This window comes from Culex pipiens, chromosome 2 (assembly GCF_016801865.2).
Source record: "Culex pipiens pallens isolate TS chromosome 2, TS_CPP_V2, whole genome shotgun sequence".
NCBI lineage: Eukaryota > Metazoa > Arthropoda > Insecta > Diptera > Culicidae > Culex > Culex pipiens.
Window position 1 is genome coordinate 29,912,461 of NC_068938.1, and position 17,666 is coordinate 29,930,126.

At 32.9% G+C, this 17,666-nt stretch overlaps 1 protein-coding gene across 7 annotated transcripts in view; it reads right to left on the minus strand.

Moving 5' to 3' along the window:
- The window catches only part of LOC120421985 (DENN domain-containing protein 1A), a 67,208-nt gene extending 50,930 nt beyond the window's left edge, over nucleotides 1-16,278 (minus strand). For 3 of the 7 annotated variants that reach the window (XM_039585298.2, XM_039585299.2, XM_039585300.2), the window contains exons 1-2: nucleotides 15,519-16,273; nucleotides 7,794-8,000 (exon numbers count right to left, since the gene is read on the minus strand). In XM_039585298.2, coding sequence (XP_039441232.1) covers nucleotides 7,794-8,000; nucleotides 15,519-15,535 — 224 coding nt within the window. In that variant the 5' untranslated portion in view covers nucleotides 15,536-16,273. Of the gene's footprint in view, nucleotides 1-7,793; nucleotides 8,001-15,518 lie in introns of all 7 variants that reach the window. The other 4 variants (XR_005606058.2, XM_039585296.2, XM_039585295.2 and 1 more) reach the window with 2 other exon arrangements.
- Nucleotides 16,279-17,666: the final 1,388 nt, after the last annotated feature.

Genomic DNA, 17,666 nt, shown 5'->3' on the forward strand with positions numbered 1-17,666 from the left:
ATTGTCTTTAGTATATTGTTGTTTTCTATTACAGATTTTTTTTGTATAGGAAAAGGACACTATCTTTATTGGAAAATCATCATCACCCTTGTCTTCCAAAGGGTCAACACAAGGAGAAAAATCTGTTCTGAAAATCGTGAAAAATCTTTATTTAAATTGGAAAACACATTCAAAGTTCGCGTTTTTCAAAAACGTACCTAGAAATTTGAACATTTTGTTCAAAATTTCATGAACGCTTGTTCACGATTTTTGGAACTGATTTTTCTCCGTGCAAAATCCGCAGTACTCAAGGGATGGAAGGGAATCGCAGAAACAGCAACGACTTCCTCGAAAGCGATATTACCTATGTAATATATCAACGAGATTGGCAATTTGTAGTGAGCAAAGTGAGGAATGAGTGAGTGCAAATGCCGTTCAACGCACCTACCGGCGGCGCTGCAACGAAGACGACGACGAAAACAAAGAAGACCAGAAAGTGAATCATACCAGAAGTCGGTTGAAATTGCTCGGAATGGCATTTTTACGGACAGTGAAGTGCACAGTTGAAAGATTTGTAAATAAATTTGTTTGTAATAGTTCAATTAACTGAAAAATATTGATACTGGCAACCCTGTCAATTGATTTGAGCATCTACGAAATTTTGAAAAAAACTTTAGAATGCAATATTTGAAAAAAATAAACAATTCTTATTTAAATTGTAATTAAACAACTCTTCAAATTATTTTCAACACTTTAGATCTGGCATCACTGCCACGAGAGTTCAAATTTGGTATTTTATACATTAAATTTACGGTTTTTTCTGTGCTTATCGCCGGGTTTGCTCAACCGGTAGGGTATATCTTGCCATGACCGTTGATCTCTGCGCTGAAGTGGAACTTGAGGAAGTTGGGGTGGGTTTGGTCAAACTGGCCTGACTGAATGCTGAACGGGGTATTGATACTGAAATTCTTGGAAGGTGTTGGGGCTAGGTCTGCCTGCTGGAATCAGCTGACAATCACTGCGTCAATATTTAATATTATGATTCATCATGGCAAAAATATGTTTGCAGTCAATTTTTTGTAGCTTTTCGTGGGATTGGAACAAAAAAGCTAAAAATTCAGTACAAAACTGAAATCACGACTTGGATACATTCTATCTTAATTGGCAATTAGCATGCAAGTAAACCATTGTTGTTATCAGTTTATCGTCCAAACCAGGCCAGAACTAACAAAGAACCAACTGCCGTTTCCGTTCGTCAGAGCAGCGAGCCACGCAAACGCACTTGACCGAACGAATGCGAATCCGTTGTAATTTGACTCACAAAAGTCTACAAAGCACGGTAGCGCACAACAATCCATGTACATAACAGGTCGTTTAGGTACTCACACCAAGTAGGCAGATCTGTCAGTGTGTCGTGAAACTCTCTGCCCGCGACCACGTATCGTGTGACATCATAAATAATTATACACTTTCTGGATAAGCTCGACGAACAGTGAGCAGGTTGGTTTATGGAATTATCTCCGCGCGATCTTCGTTTCGTTCCAGGGGCGCGGATTGAACGACCATTGTCGGTACTCTCTTCCCTCATGCAGGGTTGTTACGGAAAAGTCGAGAAAAAATCCGCGCCAGATCCGCGCCGACCCCAAAACCCAATCCGCGCGAAATCCGCGCCATATAAAAAAAAATCGCGAAAAAAAATAAAAGGGTGTAACATAATGAATGAAATTTTAATCGAAAAAAGAATAATACAGAAGGCATTTGGATCAGTACCGTTGATCAGTTGTGGATTCATATCGCACCTGTACCAAATGGAATCTTTTTTGCCATTTCTGAAACAATATTAGCGTTTTTTACAACACTTTAAATATCGTTGCTTTAAAAACAAATTCAGAAAAAAATTAAATTCGAAAATTTTAAAAAATTAAAGCCATAAAATAAATCACCAAATTATAAAATCTAGGTATTTAGTGCTTGATAATTCTCGCCAAAACTTTACTCTGGAAAATCGAAACACGAAATTTCTATTATTTCCTTCTCTAAATTTCTCTAAACTAAAATATGACTCCGAAAATGATCCGAACTAAGAAAATGGCAAAAAATAATTTAATAATTTAATAATTTGATAATTTAATAATTTAATAGTTTGATAATTTAATAATTTAATAATTTAATAATTTAATAATTTAATAATTTAATAATTTAATAATTTAATAATTTAATAATTTAATAATTTAATAATTTAATAATTAAATAATTTAATAATTTAAAAATTTAATAATTTTAATAATATAATAATATAATAATCAAATAATTTAATAATCTAATAATTTAAAAAAAATTTATTTGATAACTTAAGAACTTTCCTTAAAAAATAAAAATAACAAAATCAATTGTAACATTTTCGTAATTTTTCAATTTAATAATTCGTACTTTTTTAGGTTTTTTAAGTCTGTAAGTTTTGACAATTTCAAATTATGAATTCTAATTTTTTTATTTTTTGAATATGTAAATTCTGAAATTTCAAATGGAACATTTCCATTCGAGCAGTTTTTGCTTTTTTGTACAATGTATTTTTTATGGAGCGAAATGTCAAAAACTGCTCGACTGTGGGTGCTCCATTGGGAGTAGAATCAATTCTACCTGAATCAGAGTGGTAACAGAAGTTTTGTTTTTTTTTAATAAACCAAAAATTAAAAAATTTAAATTTTTATATTGAAAAACATAGAAAATCTAAAAAGTTTCATTGCTTCAAATTTTTAAAATTCTGTAATTTTTCGAATTTTGTTCTTTTGATTTTAATAAAATTTGATATTTATTTGAATTGTAAGGCAGATGTTTTAAAAATAATGAGTTGTAATGTTATGTTGAATTAATATAACAAATCTCCATACATTAAAAAAATCGCTTCTTGAAGATTATTTCGAAGTTTCATATTAAGAAAAAAAAAAACAATCAATAATTTTTTGAACAAAATTTTCTTCATTAACAACTTCTTAGAAACTGATATTTTCGCACTCAACGAAAAAGAATTAATTTATTTAATTCCTAATAATATTTTTCTTTGTAATTTGAAAGAAATTCTATCGTTATCAATTATTTTGTTTATCAAATTGATATCCGCGCGAAATCCGCGCCTGAGCAAAATTAGCCAGCAAATCCGCGCCAGATCCGCGCGATACGCGCCATCCGCGCCATCCGCGCGATCCGCGCCGTCCGTAACAACCCTGCGACATTCCATAGAACATTCGTTGAAACTATCGGTAACCACCACAAAGCAGTGTTAGTCAGGTTGGGTATTTCCAGCTCTAATTTGTACACCGCGGTTAATAAGTTATTCCGCGCTGCGCGCGCGCTGACTTTGTGCGGTCAGGCCGGTTTAGTTATCACGTTTTTATTTTGTTTTCTTGAAGCGATTGCGGAAAACGTTACAGGTTAGATCATTAGCAAATGGGTGGAAATCGAGTTGAAAATTTCATTAAAGCAGAAATTGGAAATGAAAAAAAAAATCCCATCAACAGTATAGACCGCATGCCCGAAATTGCCATTATAGTCTTATTGGAATTTCATATTAATTGAAACGGGATTTTTAGGCACGGTTCCAGACTGTTAACCTTGACAAAAAAATCAGGAAAAATACATTTCAAAAATCCAGGGGAGAAGGAGTTTGAAGTATCTAAAGTATTTATTAAAAGTATATAAAATATTGAAAGTATTTAAAGTATTTAAAACATTTCAATAATTTAAAGTATTTAAAGTATTTATTTTTTTAAATGTTTAAAGTATTTAAAACATTTCAATAATTTAAAGTATTTAAAGTATTTAAGTTTATAAAGTATTTAAAGTATTCAAGTATTTATGTTTTAAAGTATTTAAAGTATTTAAAACAATTCAATAATTTAAAGTATTTAAGTTTATAAAGTATTTAAAACATTTCAATAATTTAAAGTATTTAATGTATTTTAGTTATAAAGTATTTCAAGTATTCTAAGTATTTATTTTTTTAATTATTTAAAGTATTTAAAACATTTCAATAATTTAAAGTATTTAAATTATTTAAAAAAAATTTAAAGTATTTAAAGCATTTAAAGTATTTAAATTATTTATAGAATTTAAAGTATATAAAGTATTTAAAGTATTCAAAGTATTTAAAGTATTTAATGTATTTAAAATATTTAAAGTATTTAAAGAATTTAAAGTATTTAAAGTATTTAAAGTATTTAAAGTATTTAAAGTATTTAAAGTATTTAAAGTATTTAAAGTATTTAAAGTATTTAAAGTATTTAAAGTATTTAAAGTATTTAAAGTATTTAAAGTATTTAAAGTATTTAAAGTATTTAAAGTATTTAAAGTATTTAAAGTATTTAAAGTATTTAAAGCATTTAAAGCATTTAAAGTATTTAAATTATTTATAGAATTTAAAGTATATAAAGTATTTAAAGTATTCAAAGTATTTAAAGTATTTAATGTATTTAAAGTATTTAAAGTATTAAAAGTATTAAAAGTATTAAAAGTATTAAAAGTATTTAAAGTATTTAAAGTATTTAAAGTATTTAAAGTATTTAAAGTATTTAAAGTATTTAAAGTATTTAAAGTATTTAAAGTATTTAAAGTATTTAAAGTATTTAAAGTATTTAAAGTATTTAAAGTATTTAAAGTATTTAATGTATTTAATGTATTTAAAGTATTTAAAGTATTTAAAGTATTTAAAGTATTTAAAGTATTTAAAGTATTAAAAGTATTTAAAGTATTTAAAGTATTTAAAGTATTTAAAGTATTTAAAGTATTTAAAGTATTTAAAGTATTTAATGTATTTAAAGTATTTAAAGTATTTAAAGTATTTAAAGTATTTAAAGTATTTAAAGTATTTAAAGTATTTAATGTATTTAAAGTATTTAAAGTATTTAAAGTATTGAAAGTATTCAAAGTATTTAAAGTATTTAAAGTATTTAAAGTATTTAAAGTATTTAAAGTATTTAAAGCATTTAAATTATTTAAAATATTTAAAGTATTTAAAGTATTTAAAGTATTTAAAGTATTTAAAGTATTTAAAGTATTTAATGTATTTAAAGTATTTAAAGTATTTAAAGTATTTAAAGTATTTAAAGTATTTAAAGTATTTAATGTATTTAAAGTATTTAAAGTATTTAAAGTATTTAAAGTATTTAAAGTATTTAAAGTATTTAAAGTATTTAAAGTATTTAAAGTATTGAAAGTATTTAAAGTATTTAAAGTATTTAAAGTATTTAAAGTATTTAAAGTATTTAAAGTATTTAAAGTATTTAAAGTATTTAAATTATTTATAGAATTTAAAGTATATAAAGTATTTAAAGTATTTAAAGTATTTAAAGTATTTAAAGTATTCAAAAGTATAATTGGCCCAAATAATTAGGGGGAAGAACATATTTTTTTTCGAAAAACTTAAAATTTTAATGGAAATAAAAGTCTATTCAACTGTAAATAGTGTTGGCATTATCGTCTCTCTCGAGTTCTCGCCGCGAGTCCCGAGCTGCCGAGAGAAACTCGCCGATTGCCCGTTCTCTCCCCCGTTCGCGAACGGGCTAGCTCGCGAGAAATAATTGCCCGTTCGCGAGAAGTAAAACAAGTTGGCAACGAAGAAAAAAACAACACAACTATCGAAGTTACACTTCTTTACTATCGTGTCGTTCGCATTCATAAATCTGATAAACAAATTGCTATCTTGGAACGAAAGGCTAGCACGAGGCGCTCGCGGCGAGAGCGAGAACGCGAGAAAAAAGGCGAGCGCGAGCGAGAAGAGAAAAGGACTACAAGTTCTCTCCCTCGCTCGCGAGTGAGAAAAGCTTTCCTTCTTCTCACTCGAATCTCAACACTGACTGTAAACAATTTAAAATACCTTTTCTTGTGTACAATAAACATATTTTAATTTTTTGTACAATACCGCAAAAAGTTTTTTTTTTCGGAAAAATCAGCAATACCTTGATATTTTGATGATCCATGCTGGATTGTAATTTAAATTGTTGTATACTATTTTTATTTTGTTGCCCTTGCCTCGATGTTTGGACAGCGTCGAGGGGCATAAACTTAAAAAAATGCAAAGGCCTAATTAATGTTCAAAAAAATGTTTTTAAGTATTTTAGGTGTATATTTTTTTATATTTAATACATTCAAAGCTTTTTAAATATTTCAAGAATTTTAAAATTTCTAGGTATTTTTGCATTATTATATTTTTGTATTTTTTATCTACATTTTATTGTTCTATTTATTGTTCTATTTTGTATTTTGTAATATTTAGTATTATTTTTTTCGTATTATAAGGTTTTTTTTGTATTTTTAGGCGGATGCAAATATTTTTCAAAGTTTTTGTCCCTCTGCTCTGGGCGGAAGGGGGGCAAAAGTTTTTAAAAAATGTAAGATTTGACGAAAACAAAAATTTTAACAAAAAAAATTCATGCGATACTAAACATCGAAAAAAAAATCAAAAGATTTTTGAATCAACCCAAACATGCTAAAAATGGTTTGAAACACAGGGGACTGAACTTAAATTTTAACTGAAATTTTGAAGTTTTTTGAAAAAAATATTTGTTTTGCCCCCTGATTCTTGGGCCAACTTTGAAGGTGGGCCCCTAAAAACTTTAAATAAAATTTGTACCAGACTTATATGATGTTATTTTTTTTAATTTTCTGTATTTCTGTTTTTTTTTTAATTTTATGATACTGTATTTTTAAAATATTTTTTTTTAATTTTGTATTTTTTGTTTTTTTTTTGTATTATTGTATTTTTGTATTTTTGTATTTTTGTATTTTTGTATTTTTGTATTTTGTATTTTTGTATTTTGTGTTTTGTATTTTTGTATTTTTGTATTTTTGTATTTTTGTATTTTTGTATTTTTGTATTTTTGTATTTTTGTATTTTTGTATTTTTGTATTTTTGTATTTTTGTATTTTTGTATTTTTGTATTTTTGTATTTTTGTATTTTTGTATTTTTGTATTTTTGTATTTTTGTATTTTTGTATTTTTGTATTTTTGTATTTTTGTATTTTTGTATTTTTGTATTTTTGTATTTTGTATTTTTTTTTTTTGAATTATTTGATATTTTTGTATTAATGAAAAATTACAATTAAATGTACAAAAATACAAAAATACAAAAATACAAAAATACAAAAATACAAAAATACAAAAATACAAAAATACAAAAATACAAAAATACAAAAATACAAAAATACAAAAATACAAAAATACAAAAATACAAAAATACAAAAATACAAAAATACAAAAATACAAAAATACAAAAATAAAAAAATACAAAAATACAAAAATACAAAAATACAAAAATACAAAAATACAAAAATACAAAAATACAAAAATACAAAAATACAAAAATACAAAAATACAAAAATACAAAAATACAAAAATACAAAAATACAAAAATACAAAAATACAAAAATACAAAAATACAAAAATACAAAAATACAAAAATACAAAAATACAAAAATACAAAAATACAAAAATACAAAAATACAAAAATACAAAAATACAAAAATACAAAAATACAAAAATACAAAAATACAAAAATACAAAAATACAAAAATACAAAAATACAAAAATACAAAAATACAAAAATACAAAAATACAAAAATACAAAAATACAAAAATACAAAAATACAAAAATACAAAAATACAAAAATACAAAAATACCAAACAAAACAACCCTCCAATAAACCCCAACGCAGTCCAAATAAAACATCCACCACAAAAAAATACAAAATATACACTCCATCAAAAAAATATCTCCCAAACTCCCCAAAAGATTATTTTTTTTGTAAAAATCCCTCACCTCTCAAAACTGCACGGGTACGCAAACGACGGAATGTCCGCGATCACCTTCGCATCCTTGAACGACTCCGGGAAGCTCTGCACAATGTGTCCACCGCCGATGCCCCTCGCTGCCGCCGCCTTGTCCTCCGGAGTGCCCGCCGGAGAAGAGGCCGCACTCCCGGGAGCAATCTCGCACCAGTACTCGAATAGTCGGCTGACATCCTCCCTGGAAAAAAGGAAGAAGAAAGAAGAAGAAACTCATGTTAGCATTCCAATTTGTGTCACGTTGGGGAAGGGCGCAAAACGGAAAATCGATGCCGGGATGGGTTTTCTCCCTCCCTTCATCCCCTCAACCGAATTGGGGCTGCTTATCAATACGATCCCACGGGTGAGAAGGCGCTAGGATTTGGGAAAGGATGCTGAAGAAACGAAAATAACATCTCTCTAGGGCACACCTTGTTTTTCCTTCTTTTTCTTTTTTGTTGAGCTCATTTTCATTTTTTCTTTGCCCCCCTTCCATGCTCCAAAATTCCCATGAGAGCAGAGTCTGGAAAATCCTGCCCCAGGCGGAGAAGAAAATGGATGGGAAATGGCTCAACCAAGTCCTGGTTGGTCTCAGCTGCTTGATTTTTCCCGTTTGACTTTTTCTTTGTTGTAGAGAGAAGAGTTTTGTATTCTTTTGATTATTTTGTTGATTTTGTTGAACACTTGAGTCAAGCTTTGAATTGAATTAGTCAACAAAAGGTCAAACAAATAAAATGAAAAATTAATAAACAAACTCAAAATTACAACATTTAATTAACAATATTACAACCTAAACAATAAGAAAACCTTAAATCAACTAGTTGAACAGTCCAAATCCTTTCTCCCTTTGTTGTGGTTGTGTTTACAATGTATGTGGTACCTACGCGTGTTATTCCGTATTGTATACAACGACAACAAAAACCACCATCACAACCACACTTTTGCTGACTGCCTGCCTGTGGCAAGTTTGTTGGAGTTTTGCTTTTACTCCTCACCTCATCAAATGGCCATCGTATCGGCTACATTCAAAGCTTTTGTTGGGCTCGTTCAGCAGCTGACTGATGGTCGTCATCGTCGTGCCTGTTCCCATGTGGGTATGTGATTTAGGGGGGCCCACGATTTGTGGACGATGTGTGGACTGTGGAGTCGTTGTACTTTTTATATCTCTCTGTGCGCACGTCACTTGACGCTGTCATTCAACTCTGATAGTTGAAGATTGGTAAAGTTGAAAAAATATCGATTCGATTTTTGAGATTTATAGATGTTCTTTTTCTTAGAAATGACCACGTTAGACGGAGACATCTTAAATAAATTGACATTTGACCATTCCTTTGATATCAATTTTAAATATGAGTTCTTTTTACTTTTTGTTTGTTCTAATATAAGTCAAAGATAAAGCACATTTTTAATCATGATTTTTCACCTTTAAGGTCATCCATAAACAACGTGGACGTTCTCGCATTTTCATAAAACTTTCGTAATAAGTTCGACTTTTCAGCACCCGTTTCAGTGTTGAAAAGTAGAACTTTTTAGCACTGGTATTGGGCATTATTTTTCCAAACTGTTATTTTTGGTAGAGAAAAATACGGCGTTTCGTCGTTCGAGAATGACAGGAAAAGCAAGGGTCCTGATTGCTCCAAAAAGACTCAGTCACTCGCAAGCACAAATCTAGCGCGACGAAAAACTGCTCTGACGTGTTCCTACCGTTTGTCACTTCCACACCAATCGCTACTGAACACGCTTTCCCTCTCACTCCAATCGGGTAGTACAGCGAGTGGTTCAGAGAGACCGATTTCGTTGAGTCGCTCAAAGCTGATTAAAAATATTTCGCGATCGGCTTTGCTTTGATCATTTAAGAAATTGCTTAAAATCAATGATATCAATGATATTCTGCAATTTAGTTGTTTACCCAACATTAAAGACACATTTGGTAGCAATTTCCACCATGCCAAATTCTGATTGACGGCAAAATTCTGATTGACGGCAAACTGAGGTAGTGCAGGCCAAGTGAGCGCCGCGCTAGTCTTTTTTTAGGTTCTCTCCTTTCTGAGCATATTTGTGAGTGACTCGGGTTGACGGACGGAGCAGGTAAAGAAATTCACGAAGTATTTTTTCGCTGAGTGAAGTGGCAGCCAGATTGTCGTGTTCGCTCGCGAATGGTTGCGCGCTCCAGTCGGCAAAGATTCGTTCGGTGATGAGTGAGTGATTTTTGATCTTTGAATAGAAAAGCAGGATCCTTGATAACATTTATGCAAATATTCTTAATTTTTTTTATGATCGATTTAGTAATTGAAAATATTTGTGGGAAGAATTCCAGAATTAATTTAAAATCTCTCTCCTTGAATAGAGAAAAAGGATATCGAATTCTTTTAGAGGAGTTTGTCTAATTTTAACTAAACTTAATAATATTTTTCCGATTTGTCAGTCAGTCAGTCAGTTCTCCAGAGTAGTATGAGTATGAGAAACAAAAAAAAATTAAAATTTAAACAAGATAAATGCACATAAAAATACTAAAAATTAACAAAGAAAACCATAAAACAAGAAGTTTAATTCAGTTCAAAGTGACGATTTTTTTCGAGAAGCAAAAAAAAAATACGCAAAAAAGTGTTACTGAAAAAGTAAGCAGATACAAAATACAACCTCTAAAATAAAAAAAAACGTTACTATTCACCTTTAGGTGGTTGGTGCCTTCCTCGCATTAATAAAGTGATTACACTACACAGCCTCAAACAAGTGTATAAATAACACTTATATTTATCAAAATATCTGAGATCCGGCCTCAAAAAAGTGTATTAAAAACACTAAAGTACTTATAACTTTTGATAGGTTTGTCAGATCTTCAATCTGTTGGGCTCGTTGGATAGGTCTTTTGATTACCTATCTAACGATGGGTCCGGATCCGGACAACTTTTTCAACAAGATATTTGAGATCCGGCCTCAAAAAAGTGTATAAAAAACACTTAAGTGCTCATAACTTTTGATGGGGTTGTCAGAACTTCAATCTGTTGAACACGTTGGAAAGGTCTTTCAAATGCCTTTCTAACAATATATAGCATGACGGGTTTTCTTATAAAAACCACTATTTTTACAATCTTCCGAAGCTTCCGAGCTGAAATCGTTTTTTTTAGTATAACTTTTGAAGTACTTTTCTAAACTTAATAATATTAACTAGGGTCTTGTGGGACCCCAAGACGGATCGAATGAGACCAAAACGGTCCAAATCGGTTCAGCCAGTCCGGAGATAATCGTGTGCATATTTTTCGGTGCACGGACTCACATCCAGACACACGCACAGACATTTGTTCAGAATTTGATTTTGAGCCAATAGGTATACGTGAAGGTGGGTCTACAAGGTCGAATAAAGAAGTTATTTTTTCGAGTGATTTTATAGCCTTTCCTAATTGAGGTGAGGAAGGCAAAAATAATGACAAAAAATCCTTAACAAAGAATCCAGCAAAAGTAGAATCAGAATAATGTGAAAAATGATATGGTTTTCAGCAAAAGGGATATTTGAGTATTTCAAAAAGGTTAGGCAAAATTCCATTTATAAAAATGAAAATTTGAAAACATTGGATAGTGCTCAACAAACTTTCTTTCAACAAGCCTTTTATTTTTAAACAAAATTGAATTAAAAAACTTAATTTTATCGTTATTTTAATTAAATTTACGGAGATTTAAAAATAAAATATCTCAAACTGCACTGCATTTTCTTTTGTTGCAGTTTTATTTTTTAAAGAACGTTCTCTCACATCCATTTTGAAACTTTTTCTAATAAAGAAAACATGTTTCTGTGTGTTCATATTGGCATGTTGAAACTGAAGGTAATTTCGCTGGAAATTTACAATCATTTTTCTGCATTTCGCAAAACATTTTAACAAACAATATCTTCAAAAATGAGTTTTAAAATGCCGTTAAAAAAATTGTGGATTGTTTGAATTGAATAATCAATGTTGAAATGCACTAAGGAGTAATTTGATACTAAATTATTTTGAATTTTGAGGTATTTATCAAATTTCACCGATCGCGAAATATCACTAGCCTTATCAATAGCCAAAAAAGTAATTTTTAATCATTGCTTACAATTGTCCAAACAAGTCTCCATACAATTTTAGCAACAGTCCAAAGAAAAGCTAATCAATTATTCAAAAATCTGTATTTTGAGAACGGATTTTCTGATCGATTTGGTGTTTTCGGCAAAGTTGAAGATATTGCTTTGAGTTTTTCAGAAAAATAGATATACTCCTAAAAAAATCTCCTTTTTAAGTTGAACTTTTGAGCATGAGCATGAGCATGAGCATGGTTGACTGCCAATGAGCTGCTACTCCGTTATTGACGGATCAGCTGAAGTTACACAATGAACCAACAGATGAATAGTGGGAGCTAATCATCCTCACTGTATAACCCCTGAAGATCTCTGCTTTAAGTCAATACCGGCGCCCCCCCAAGGAGATGCAGTTCAACAAAGGTAGGAATGTTAGTCCGATATTTGAAGTTGCAGACTCATCAGACACAGAGTTTGTCACTCTATACCTGTTGACACCGCATGAGACCGTTGAATCCACAGCATCTCCTTCAGGCATCACGGGAATTGGGGGAATTGTGTTAGTAGGGGAAGGAAAGGGAAGGTCAGGATTCATCTTGGTAGATGATATGACCAGAAAGTGAAACAATCGTTGCCTTCCGAGCTACGACGCTATGAGAAGGACTTATCAATCGCGTATTTTTACTTCTTACCGCCGGCGTGCCATCCGAGCACCGATGCTATGGGATGGGCTTTCAGAATGAAATGTAAATATAATACGCGGCGACGCAAATCTCTTATTCGTTGATTTCCCGAAGCTTCCACTACTTCTCGCGGGTTCTCGCGCGCCGATTCACACTCCGATCGATCCAACGAACACCACAGGACTGATGGCAAACTTCTCTGGCCACGCCGCGACCCATTTTTCAATGATTTCGAGAACGTTCTACCACTTTCCCGCGGGTTCACGCGCGCCGATTCACACTCCGATCGATCCAACGAACACCACACGACTGATGGCCTACTTCTCTGGCCACGCCACGACCCATTTTTCAATGATTTCGAGAACTTTCTACCACTTTCCCGCGGGTTCTCGCGCGCCGATTCACACTCCGATCGATCCAACGAACACCACACGACTGATGGCCTACTTCTCTGGCCACGCCGCGACCCCTTTTTCAATGATTTCGAGAACTTTCTACCACTTTCCCGCGGGTTCTCGCGCACCGATTCACACTCCGATCGATCCAACGAACACCACACGACTGATGGCCTACTTCTCTGGCCACGCCACGGCCCATTTTTCAATGATTCCGAGAACTTTCTACCACTTTCCCGCGGGTTCTCGCGCGCCGATTCACACTCCGATCGATCCAACGAACACCACACGACTGATGGCCTACTTCTCTGGCCACGCCGCGACCCCTTTTTCAATGATTTCGAGAACTTTCTACCACTTTCCCGCGGGTTCTCGCGCACCGATTCACACTCCGATCGATCCAACGAACACCACACGACTGATGGCCTACTTCTCTGGCCACGCCACGACCCATTTTTCAATGAAAAGTTGAACTTTTCACCTAAAAAAGATTGCGCAAAATAACCATTTTTGAACATTCTCATTTTTTGATAAGTTTAAGGTGTCAAAAAATGACATAGTTTGAACAAAAAAATCAAGTTTGGCAATCTCCGTTTTTCTCAAATATGAACCTAAAAAGGCTCTAAAGTGAATTGGAAATTTCAAACCTGAGATGGCGGCCAAAATGGCGGTGACGAAATATTGAAAAAGGGCATTTGGTAATGTAACTAGCAATAAACTACTAAAAATTTGACTAATAATCTATCATACCTTGAAAAAGAAACTTAGGGGAAAGTGGGGCAAGTGTAACAAGCTAAGGAAATGCTCGTTATAACCCATTAAAAACGTTAAAAAATCTGTCGGATTTATTAGAATCATCTTATTCCAGGTCTTGACTGAGACTTTGATAGAACAAGTTTTTAAAAAAATCTGTTTTTTAATGTATAAAATTGATTTTAATTTTTTTGATTTTTCGTACGTTCTACTCAATTAGTGGGGCAAGACGAACAACCCGTTGGGGCAAGAGGAACAATGCATGAAAAAACATGCTAATTTACTAACAATTGTCACTTAGATACATCAGATTAGGATGTATTTGAAACGTTTCTTTCATTTTTAGATTAAAAAAATAATATTTTACTAAAAATTTGAGCGTTTTTACGAAAAAAATATTACTTAGATGATAAATAGTAAATTTTGATGATATTATTATATCGTGTATGGACAATTTTTTAAACAATTGATTATCAGTTTTTAAGAACTTTTATGTATTTTTTTCACAATAAAATATGTTGCTGCAGCAATTCGTATTTTTTTCCATACTAATAATCCATATTGTACACTTGCCCCACCTAAACAAGATTTTTTAAAAGCTCTCTACAAAAATAACCAAAACATAAATCATACTTTATAATGCGTGCAAGTCATTGGTAGGGACACTACTGATCTAGGAAAAATAGCATTTTGATAAAATGAGCCTTAAAACGAACCCTAAGCCTTATTTTGTACTTTCCAAATATTATAAGGAAACAAAGGTTTTGAAAAAAAACTTCATTCAATATTATGCCCCGTGGCGTTTACGTCGTTTTGGTGGTTATGTGGTAGTAGAATCAGCTAATTGCATTGCTAGCAACAATTCATCATACTGGAAATAATCAAAATTGTAAAAAATACGGCCTTACTAGCGATTGTTCCTCATGCCCCATATGGTCGTCTTGCCCCACCTTCCCCTAAGCGTTTACTGACATCAACTTCAAAAATGAAAATTTGTTTAGTATGAAGTTCCTGGGCAACATTCAAATAACCACAACTTCGGATAATCGAGTCTTGACTGTATTTTAGTATTTTTGAAGGCTCCGTTAATTTAAGCAAAAATTGTTAAAGGGTTAAAGATTGTGTATCAGTTCAATTAGTTTATTTTGCTTTGGTCTAATTTTGGCTGTCAATGCGAAAAATCAAACGGCTAATATGCCATTCCAATCATAAATTGCTTTGGCAAAGGTTTGGCAACAAAAAGTAAAATGCGTTTTTCATAGAAGCCGTATCTATTTTCAATTATGGACATTGTTTTGTTAGACATTGTTAGTTTTGTTTGAAGCTGTCTTGTTCCCAACTTCTTTGTAATTCAATGAATCACGCAAAATTCCCACGAATAAATTTACCCAAACTGAAACTAAACTCTTCCTGACAAAAAACCCACCAATCCATTCTACCCTGCCCTGTCCCAAGAAGAACCAAAAACAACCCGAAGACGCATCGCAATCACGAACGCGTTCAAGGCCTCTGCCACCAACAAACCTCATAGCCAAGAGCTATACAACACAAACAGAACGTGGGGGTGGGTGGGTCTGGGACACATTCTCATTCATCTTCGTTCCGTTTGCTTCTGTTGGCAAAATTCTACCCTGAACTGCTGTTTGAGTTGGACTTTTTGATCTTCCTCAACTCAACGCTGGTTGATTGCTCTTATCAGCTCAGCTTCCTTTCCCCATGTGTGGGTGGGTTCAGGGGGAGAGGTTTCGACCTCCCCGTCCGAGCTTGTTTTTAATTAACTTTCTTCTTTCTCAGAATTCTTACTGATTTTTCAAATTTGGATATTGATTGTAAACAACTTCACTCACTTGATTCGAGAGTTCATGACACTTCCGCAGCTGGTTCTGCCCGTCCGCCTGCTCCAACGTCGTCAACACGGGAATGTCCACCAGGTCCCGCGGTCTCCGGGGTGAAAAAGGGGCGTAGGCCAGCCACACAGAGATTCTTCAGACGAAAAATTCTCACCAAGCTGCTGCTGCTGGAAGCAACTGAACCGTGACCAAAGCTCTGGCCGAGGCCATAAAATTAAGCTGCGACCCCGTGTACGCTTTGTGCTGCTGGTTCTGCCCCGCGAGGGGTTCTTCCTTCTCCGGACAACTCTTCCGAGATTCGACGATTTTCACTCCCCTATCACTCGATTCTCGAGAACTTCACTGCTCTTTTTCGCTAAATTCTTCGCCCTAAAATAGAACCACTTCGTGACACTAAATAACTTCCATCGTGCGCGACACGAACCCGCCCGGAATCGGTGCCAAAACAAGGCCAATCTGCGGGAACCACTTTTTTCCTATCCCTTTTTTCTCCGCGGAGCTCAAATTTTCCTGCTCCGTTCAAAAAAGTGACACTTCCAACTTGTGGGCTGATTCAAGGCCCTGCCAGGGAGAGGCAGAGATAGAGAGAGGGGAAAATACTATGCCCTCACACAGTGACGCGCACGTAAACACGCACACCAACACACGGATGCGCGAAGGGTCGAGTCTCGAAGAGGCGTTCCGCGGAATCTACTCGCGCGACGACGATGGCCGACCGTGGCGTTCCGGAGTGAGCTAAAGTACTGAATGAATCGGGCTGGGGCGAGAGGGAGGAACAGCAAAGAAGAAAAAAAGTTGTTGACAGAAGCGCGCGAATGACAGGAGAATGGGAGAGAAGAGGGAAAAAACAGAGGGGTGACATGTGAAAAAAAGTTGCGGAAAGTGACGTGCAGATGGCGGCAGGGTTTGTGGATAAAAGAAGATAGAATTTAAATTGACGGTTTCGATGGACTCGACCATTACCGATTTGGACCAAATTGGGAACTAAAGCCATATGTCAATTTTTATGTACAACGGTAAAAAACACGATTAAATTCCATTTCTGATTACTTTTTTTCATTTTAATGCATTTTTTTTTTTGACAAGACAACATTTTTTCGATGGATCAACTATGGACCCCTTGGAACGAGCTGTCAAGTAGGAACTTTTCTGTCAAGAAGGACCGCGAGGTTAATTTTTCAAAATTGATTTAAAAATCCATTTCAAACTCTTTGTGGTCGTACAAAGGGTCATTGTACTCAGAAAAATAAGCTTTATCGCTGTAAACAATAATATCAGCAATCTAAGCTTCATTTTAGGACCCAATTTGAGAGAACGTTTACTATCGATAATAGGGTCCTAAAACTCTGTGAATTTTTATATACAACGGTAAAAACATGTTGCAAAACCATTTCTGATCACTTTTTTTTCATATCAATTGGGTCCTAAAATAAAGCTAAGATTGCTCATAAAGCTTATTTTCTGAGTACAATGAGTACACATTTTTAAATCATTTTTTTAAATTAACCTCACGGTTCTTCTTGACAGAAAAGGTCCTACTTGACAGCTCGTTCCAAGGGGACCATAGTTGATCCATCGAAAAAATGTTGTCTTATACTTCTAACATAAGAATCAATCAAAACTAACTAACTTTTTGTATTTAATAAATTTAAAATTTTATTAAAATTTAAATTAATGCAATAAATTTGCAAATGATTTTACAATCTTTTTTGCAATTATGCATTTTTTTTGCCGTTTCAACATAATTTGAAGAAAAGTAACCTTTAAAAATATTTATGAATAGCTGGGAAAATGTCCTTCAATTTTCATTTTTTACTTTTTTGATCGGACTTCTGGTTGCTAAAATAAAATCCTAACAAAAATAAAAGTTTAATAACTTTTTCACCAGAGTAATTTTGCAAGAGATGACAACACTTTTTTTTAGATTATAAAATGTTGGGCTCGATTTTTATATTCAAATTTATTGAAATGACCAAAAGGCAAAAGCAAAATTTAAACTTTGTCAGGTTGTATCACAGCAAGGAGAAGTCCGATCAATAAAGTCTAAAAACGCAAATCATTGGAAGTTTTCCTAGCTCTTCCCCCATAAATTGGTTTAAAATTGCAAAAAATTGATAATTTTTCGAAAAAAAATCCTTTAAATGC